Genomic DNA, 8917 nt, shown 5'->3' with positions numbered 1-8917 from the left:
TATCCCTCTCAGAGAGAGGCAGGTGAGCGTAGATAGAGCAGAAAGAGATGTGAAGACAGAAGCAGAGATGGAAGGGATGCAGCCACAAGCCAAGGTCACCAGCCACCACCAGAAACTGCCAGAGGCCTGGAGTTGATGCTTGCCCCAGTCTCTGGAAGGTACCCATCCTGATCACATTTTCATGCCTTTTAGAGTCCTGTAGGACTATGGCTGGCAGGCTACAAGTGTGTACATTTATGTCACTTTAATCCCCAAAGTCTGAGGTAATCTTTATATTAGCCATACATTTGGGGTTCTTCAGAGAAAAAGAACCAATAGGATGGAGAAAGAGAGGTTGGTTCACAGGATTACAGTAATGGCCAGTCCCACGATCTGCAGGGTGTGCAAGCCAGGTGGGAGTCCTGGGGAGCCAAGGGTTGTATATTCAACTCTCTTGATCATTTGTGCTGCTATGACAAAATATCAGAGACTGGGTGGCATGTAATCAACAGACATTGATTTCTCAGAGTTCTAAAGGCTGGAAGTTTGGTATTATGGTCAAACAAGGACTCATGGATGTGTCCTCACATGGCTAGAGATATTATGTCTTCAACGTGATGGTTAAGGTAGAATGAGGCCATTAGGATAGGCCAGTGGTTGGCAAACTGCAGTTTGCCAACCACCGGGATAGGCCATAATCCAAACTTATGAGAATTTAGGTCATCCATGGAGACATCAGGCTCAGACAAGGGATGGCCAGGAGAAGTGGGAAGCCATTTGCAAGCTAAGGAGAAAGCGCACAGAGCAAACCAAAACTGCCATTACCTGGACATTGGAATTCCAGCCTCCAGAACTGTGAGAAAATCAATTTCTGTTGATTAACCATCCACTCTGTTGCATATACTCTGGGCAGCCTGAGATAACCAATACTCTGCCTAGGATGCATATTGATTTACTGGATTATCTGCCCTACTAAATTAATTCCTAAAAACATGTTCAGTGGCCCCCTATTTACCCTGTGAGATGAGGATGGCATTTCTGCACTATGGTGATGTGCTGTCCAGAACCACAACACTGGACCCTAAATAGATGATCTAGACAGGAATCTATCAATGATGCATGCTTCCAAGTTGGGAGAGAGGGACACCACACCCCCTACAATGGCACAGTGGTGGGGGGTTTACACTAAGAAACAGTGAATGAGCAAGTTCTGTGGGAGGCAGTCTGTGGGGTATCAAGAGGTTGAGGTGACCCCTGATTCCCCTACAGTATATAATCACATGGTTTGCCAAGTCCAGAGGATGGTAGGGAAAAGAAACCCATTACTTAAGAATAAATGTGATATGGGCCTTTTCCACTTCAAAAAGATCAATTTGGGGTATGGGACTTTATCAACAAGTAAAGAGTATAGAGGGGAATTTGCTGTTAGGAAATCTGACAACCTGTTGGTTTTAAGGCATAGCAAGGCAGCACATATTATCAGGCCTTCATTTTGGACCTTTCACCACAGTGCAGTTTTCTATGCAAATATTTTCTCTCTCAACTCAGACATCTCATCTGAGTTTCTGTCTTCTGCTCACCACCTCGTAGCCTAACTGACAAGGATGTCTCAGAGGCTGACTTTCAGTGTCCCCAAATCTAAACTGCCTTGATTCAGACAGTTCACACTTACTCCTGTCACCTGGAACACCTCCGGAATCACCTACCCTTTTAAGTTTCCTATGAGGCATAGAGAGTATCTGAACGTCCTCTTTAGGTGATTGAGACTCCTAGCTAACAAAGTTCTATGAAGGGAGGCTGGGTCTTTATCTCACCATCTTCAGTACTGATACATGGCTTTCCTAAAAACATATGTTCAGTTAGGTTTGTGGAATAGAAGAGAAAAGGTATAAGAGATCTTTTATATTAAGATTTATTATATCCTACACCCTTGAGTAAGCTAATCATATAGAGGTATGAAACGAGTTTACAACAGAAATGATGGTAAAGACAGAGGAGAATCAAGGTGGATGAAATTATATTTTTTTCCTATTCTATTGTTTCAACTATATTATTTTGGGATTGTTTCCCCTGATGTCAGATATTTTTTTCAAGACAAAAATGAATCCTTAGATTTACTAGTTGTGGAGACACCCCTGGACCAGGCCATGGAACATTTCCTGCCAGTGGTATCAGTGTCAGCCCCGGCTGCCCATCTGGCTTGTGCTCTTTCTACCTCCTCCCTCAAAGATGCTTCATATTGTGATAAGAAGGCACTTGGAATCCTATTATTGAGCTTAGGTCAAAATTCCAGGATTTTCAACTTTGTTTTTTCTGTGTAAGTTTTGGGCCCCAGAGGAACTCATAGCATGGAGGATGACTGTGGGGAACCTGTCAGTATTCCATGTACTCCACCTTCACTAGATCGTTGGTGATAAGCTTCCTAGATTCCCAATTGATATAGTGTTTCCTCCCAGGGTACACTCACATGCCTCCACTCTAAAAACCCACAGAGCTCCTGTGCCTTGGGAAAACTTCAGGCTGTATCCTGCCAGTCCTGCCTCAGGCATACGGAGGTGACCATAGGGGCTGGCAGTGTTTGAGTTTGAGGAGTCTGTTATTTCACATTCAAGAGCATCATTCAACTGGTGGCAAACCATGGGACCAAAAAGAATAAAGTGAAGGATACCCCCAGCTCATCAACCCAGTGCAGGTATTCCCACTATTGACTGTTCAGTGGAGGGTTTTCTGTCCTGGTTTCTTTGGGGCCCGCAATCCTCACTAAGCATACACATTTGGCTTCATATCTGGCCTTGTGTCCCCACTCCTTCAGGTGAATAGTGGTACAAATTCAAACTAAAGATTTCACCTCCACTAGACCACATAAAATAAGTGTTGGGATAGTTAAAGCTTGCTATCCCTATCCTGGGTCTTTAAGCACCTAAAGCCAAAGCTGCTGTGGGGTCAGATGCATAGTCATCCCTTCTATTTAAGGGTGGATGTACCCTCTGCCCATGCTTTGAGCCACCACACCCATGTTCTAAGATTCCTCCATGACCCTTAGGCCTGCCCCTAATTTTAAGTCCAGGACCACTTTAATGGCACTACAGGAATATGAGGATCTCCTGATCTGGACATACCTGTTATTGGATTATTGAGGCCGAGTAGGAAATTACTTTATGGTGTACTCAATATTGGGGGTGTGTGGTTACTTAGGACCTCATAGTGTTCACCTTGGCTTGTGGAAAACCTAGAAATCCTCCCACTACTGGCCTCAGGCCATACCTTTAACACCAAGTCCCCTCACCCTCTTTATGACACCATAGGAGGGTGTGATTGCATCATCACATCATGCCAACAATGCCAAGATATCTCATGGCAGCACCAAGGGCAGGGTCTTCTGGGGACCTCACAGTTCTGAAAAGAATGGGTTGCTCATCTTGACTACTGAAAGATGCTAGGAACTCCTTCCTTTCATTACCTGAGGACCCTCCCCTCAGAACAAGGCCCTCACATCTCTGACACCCTCTTTACAGAGTGAGTCTAAGGGCCCTGCCTAAGGAATGTTAGGGATAATGGCTTGGGGAATCTCTGTGCCACCTCATGGTCTTAGTGTCTATGTTCCCCAGAGATGTAATTCATGGTTCTGCCCTTATTTCCTGGCAAGGCCTTGATCCCCTTCCTGTGCTCACACAGGTCTCACAGCTGCAGGCCAATGCCCTCACCTCCTGAGGAGCCATAGAAGGAAAGGTTAGGGAATTCACATGAGGCTCTCCTGCTATTGCCCATCCAGGTGTGACATCAGGATTCAGGCTCTGTGGGGCCTCTCTGTTCAGGGTAAGGGTGTGCCCTTAGTCCTCACGGAGGATCCTTCCCTTGACTCCTTGCAGGCCCCTGGAACTCCTCTTTCTTTCACCTTAACATGACCCATGTACACCAAAGCTCTCATGTCCCTGAGAACCCTGAAAATTATTGAGTGGATTCTCAATCTGACAGCCATTCCATGGCCTTTTGGGTCTGAGAGGAGACATCAGCCATTATCTCTGTGGCTCCCCTGTACTCATTCATCAGAATCCTCCTCTTGACTCCTGTCTGTCCTGTGAAAAGCCTTTTTATAAATGCCATATCCTTGAGAATTATTTTCTAGTGTCCCTATTGTAAACCGAGAATAGGTTGGTTTCGTGCCAGAAGTGTTTTGGGATGTAGTTGCTACAGCCAAGCCAGGGAGCAGAGGACAAGTGATGTGCTGTCAGAGAAAACACGCTGAACTCTTCCTCCCTTTCAGTAGCCATACTTAGCCTCTTAGCTAACTTTGCTTCTAAGAGTTTTACTCTCTACTAGAGGGGCTGAGCCAAGTGACTGTGATCTCTGTGCTTTAGTGGTTTACTGATATTTGCCTTGTAGATTTTGATGTTATCACTGAGTACCATCTTTTTCTTTCTTTATTCATATCTCACATATATTTAGGTCACTTTATTGCTTGTTCCTAGGGCTGTGTTTTTCAAATCAATATATTGAGTATGAAGTCCTGCTTTTTGACAGAAGTACATTTTGAAATCCAGAGCAGGAAAATGAATTAAGTGGCATGTGGTGTACCACAGACTTGAAGGATTGCCAGAGGATGTGTTCTAGAGGAATTAAGTGCCATGCTTAAGTACTACTATGTCAGTTTTAGCCTTGAATGTGAGACTATTCTAAGTTCTTTGTCTACAAAATGAATCTGGTAGTCTTTCACACAGGACTGTGGATATTCACTTGTGATGAATATAAACCATCTGGCAAAGTATTAGGTGAATTTGGTGCTTGTAATGTATGGCAGTTATCTCTAAGATGCTTTGACCCCAGATGATAACCACCTTTCATCACAGAATTTAATTTCCATGCTCTATTACAGAACATGGAACTGTATAAAAGTTAGAAAACCACATCAGGCAAAATGTTGCTACCAAGTAGAACTAAGTAGAATTTCCCCTATAGAGCATTTGTTGTTTAATAAGGATGTGGGGATATCTTCTCTGGCAAGATGCAACTCAATGTTCATTAGTCCCAAGGACCAACCACTTGTCTTCCAAATGAACCCTAATTTTATGAATTTCATTGCCACCATAAATAGAGCCTGCCCTTCCTTTTTGCCAAGTGAAACTCAAATTCTCTACATGAAGTGCCATTTTCATGGAGTGAGATCAGGCTCTGCCAGCCCATGAAAAGTCAGACTTTCCAGTGGCTCCGTGGCATCTCACTTCAAGGGCTATCACACTTATTTTTCAGAAACACTCTAGACATCCTGTGCTCAAAACACCTAGTTTGAGCACTATGTTCTCCTGCCCTGGAGCAAGTGGATTGGACCCCTTCCAGTCTGGCCTCAGGTGAAGATTGCACTCAGCTTTTTCCAGATCCCCAGGTAAAGCTTAAGATCTGTTTTTCATTCCAGGCTTAGTCTCTCAACTCTAAGACCCATTACCTGAGTGTTTGGCCCCTACTTCACAACTCCTCATCTTCATCCAGCCCATCATGCAGCCCAACTGAAAATTACCTGCCCCCCACACCCTCAAGGACTGGATATTTCCAGGGCCAAACCCTGCCTTGCTCACATGATGGACAATAAATTGCTCTCTTCCACACCTCTTATGTTACTTGTCATTTACTTATTTCTTACATTGGATGACACCATTTGCGATCTATGACCAATGCTGCTGATAGACTCTCTAAATTTTATGGACAGTGGCTATTAGGCTTTTTTTTTCTTATCATCACTAATAATTTTAGATATTTCCAAAGAGCAGATGGCCTAGTAATGCTGGAGGGTAAAAGAAAAGACATGAGCAAGAATTCAAATTTATTAGGATTTATTTTCTCAAAAACTCTGAAGAGATAAGCAAATCCAGGTATATGCTATTTAATTTTATAAGAAAAGAACAAGGAGAATAAAGAACACTAAAAATTAATCAGCCTTTACTTTGTTTGTCCATTTTGTTGTCCCAAATATTTTCATAAGCCCAGTAAAAATCCTATTCCTGTGCCTTGCACTGTAGGAAAAATAAAAAAAAAAAAACAAAACAAAAAAAAAACAAAACAAAACAAAACAAAAAAAAAACATATTGAAGGCTTTTCAATCAGCTTGTAATAAAAAAAAACTCTTAATATTAAATTTCATCTTTAATAAGTGTGACATACATGACATTAAGAAAAATAGATTCTGAAGCAAATAAACCTTTACTTAGAAGGAACAACTTTTGAAAATACATACAACCCTAAAAATTAGTCATCTGCAGAAGAAAAAGAAACCCAACCGCTTAAATGTTTTGTTCTCTCCTGAGCCCACTACTCTACTATTCAGAAGGGTGACTGCTCTCCTGAAACTCAAAGTGAAAAGGCTGCCTCAGATCTCCCTAGGTGTGGGAGCAGCTGCTGGACTTCGACTGGGAAGGAGCCCTGTACTTGGTAAAAGAGCCAACCATGGCTGCGGCTCTCAACCATGCTTTATCTTCCTCATCTCTCAAGGCCTCGTCATACAGGATTGGGAAGGCAGTGGGTGCCTTGTTAAAAATCCTGGCCAGCACCTCCAGCACTTTCATCTTGCTGATATCAGTGTGTGCTCTTTGGCCCCACAGGAACACGTAGCTGGGAGGATTACTGTCAGGAACCTGGCGGCACTCGAGGTACATTTGCTGAACCAGATCCTCGGTGATGAATTGCCTGGGCTCCCCGAAGATGACATGCTTCTTCCCAGGGTGGACCCCGAACACATTCAGGAAATTCCAGATCTCCTCTTCAGTGGCAATGTTGCCATTCATGAAGATCACGCCCAGGATCACCATCACAATAGGGGTCTTGGGCAAGACCTCATCACTGCTCAGGTCTCCCTCAATCGGGAGGCCCAGCTTGCTGAAAAAAGCATAGGTGTGGTTGTTGGGGTTGACTTCCTTGAACTCAAGGCCAAAGACCAGCTCCATGCGCTCAGAGGCTCTCCTGAGGATCTCAGAGAAGTGCTCCTTGTACTTCCTGTTGACAAACTTCAGCAGTGCGTTCTGAGTGATGGGCTCCTTCCTTTTCAGCTTCTCCAGCAGGAACTGCACCACCTTGCTCACCTCCCTGCATAGAGGATCTTTGCGAGCCTGCAGAGCTGAAATTGCTGCATGGAAGGCACTTGCACTTTCCTCACCTTGGCTCTGGGCAATGGCATCGGATATTGGGCAAGAGACACCTGCCTCAGAAGAGCTAGTGGCTGCCGCTCCCTCTGACTCCTCGGATAGGCCAGGTGCAGGGGAGCTCTGGGGAGAATCATCATGTGGAGGAGAGGAGGGGTGCTCTTCAACCTCCCCTGCTGTGACCAGAGCACTCTTGAGACTCTGAGTCTCACTCAGGGCCTGTTGGCGTTTCTCTCGTCTCAGCTTACTCTTCTTTCCCCGAGGCATGAGGACACTGGTCAGGGACAGTGGGCACCCTTCGGGCAGGAGAGGAAGTGATGCTGGCACCTGGAGGAGGGAGAGTGAGATGGTGTGTGCACCCTCAGCAGGGAAATTGCACCTGGGCTTTATCCCAGTCCATGTCTGCAAGGTCTGAGGGCAGTGATCCAGCGACCCAGAGGGCGCCTGTTCTGCCCAGTCTCTGCCCTAAGACCCTGCAGAGGAAGTTAAAGTGTGCCTTAGTCAGAGCCACAGAATCTAACCTGGGTTTTCCCTAGGTGACTATGGGGCTGGCAGAGGGTATACAGGACCCTGGGTTTGGGGATTGCTCCCAGTTCACGTTCAGGATCATCAAGTTAATTGTTGGCAAGACCCGGGCCCCCACTTCCTGCACTTCTCTGAAGGTGACACTCAAACCTCCATGCCACAAGTTTGTGTTGAGATGCTGCTTCTGGCAGGGGGCACCCAGAACTGACATCGCTATGTGCCTTCTCTGTGATGCATTTTTACGGTCCTCAGTCCTCATTAGAACTCTCACCTTATCTCCAAGTAGGGCCTCAGAGCCCAACTTTATGCTCTTAGCTTTCCCTTTTCAACTGTTGAGAATGGGTCATTCCTCAGTGCACATGTGGTTTTCCTGCTTGGCACTGCCAGAGCTAGGGTCCTCTGTGTTGGTGCTTGTGGCCTATCTTCCACTGACATCTATAGGTACCCAGGAGCCAGAGGAGGAACTGAGTTTGACACGGTCTAGCTGCATTTGCCTGTCTTCTCCCAAATGCAGGGTGCACCCATCCAATGGAGGCCCCGTTATGAGAGGTGCCACAGGATCTCACATCAATCCTGTTTGCCCACTAGATGTGTATCTAGCATGACTCCCTCTGCTGTGTCTTGATCACACTTATCAGGAGAAAGCATTCACCCGCCTGACCCCTGAGCAGGAATTAGGGGCACTTCTTCTGACAAACCCTGGGCCTATTTGAATGGCAGTATTTAGGGAGTCTGAGGTGTTCTCCATGTAAGGGGGTCACTGGTTTTCATACTCATCATGACTCTTCCCATGACCTGGATATCCTGCCTCTACCAGCCCCTCCCACCAAGGCCCCCACCTCCCTCACTCTCCCTGAGCCTTCCCAGGACCTGCACACACTCCCTCTGCCAGCCCCTCCCACCAAGGCCCACACCTCCCTCACTCTCCCTGAGTCTTCCCAGGACCTGCACATACTCCCTCTGCCAGCCCCTCCCACCAAGGCCCACACCTCCCTCACTTTCCCTGAGTCTTCCTAGGACCTGGACATCCTCCCTCTGCCAGCGCCTCCCACAAAGGCCCCCACCTCCTTTACTCTTCCTGAGTCTTCCCAGGACCTGGACATCCTGCCTCTTCCAGCCTCTCCCACCAAGGTCCCACCTGCCTCACTCTCCCTGAGTCTTCCCAGGACCTGGACATCCTCCCTCTGCCAGCCCCTCCCACCAGGACCTGGACATCCTCCCTCTGCCAGCCCCTCCCACCAAGGGACCACCTCCCTCACTCTCCCTGAGTCTTCCCAGGACCTGGA

The 8917-nt window shown here is 46.4% G+C and overlaps 1 protein-coding gene across 1 annotated transcript; it reads right to left on the bottom strand.

The window, feature by feature from the left end:
• Positions 1-6347: 6347 nt before the first annotated feature.
• LOC308239525 (melanoma-associated antigen B1-like) lies at positions 6348-7373 on the bottom strand (the record flags this gene model as incomplete). Its single annotated transcript, XM_080652308.1, has 1 exon — positions 6348-7373. One exon carries the CDS (start codon positions 7371-7373, stop codon positions 6348-6350), a length of 1026 nt encoding a protein of 341 aa, XP_080508434.1.
• Between the last annotated feature and the right edge of the window lie 1544 nt (positions 7374-8917).

Source organism: Plecotus auritus (genome assembly GCF_963455305.1).
Source record: "Plecotus auritus genome assembly, chromosome: X".
NCBI classification, from domain to species: domain Eukaryota; kingdom Metazoa; phylum Chordata; class Mammalia; order Chiroptera; family Vespertilionidae; genus Plecotus; species Plecotus auritus.
Note: the sequence above shows the minus strand (reverse complement) of the source record. Positions and strands in the feature narration are given on the sequence as shown.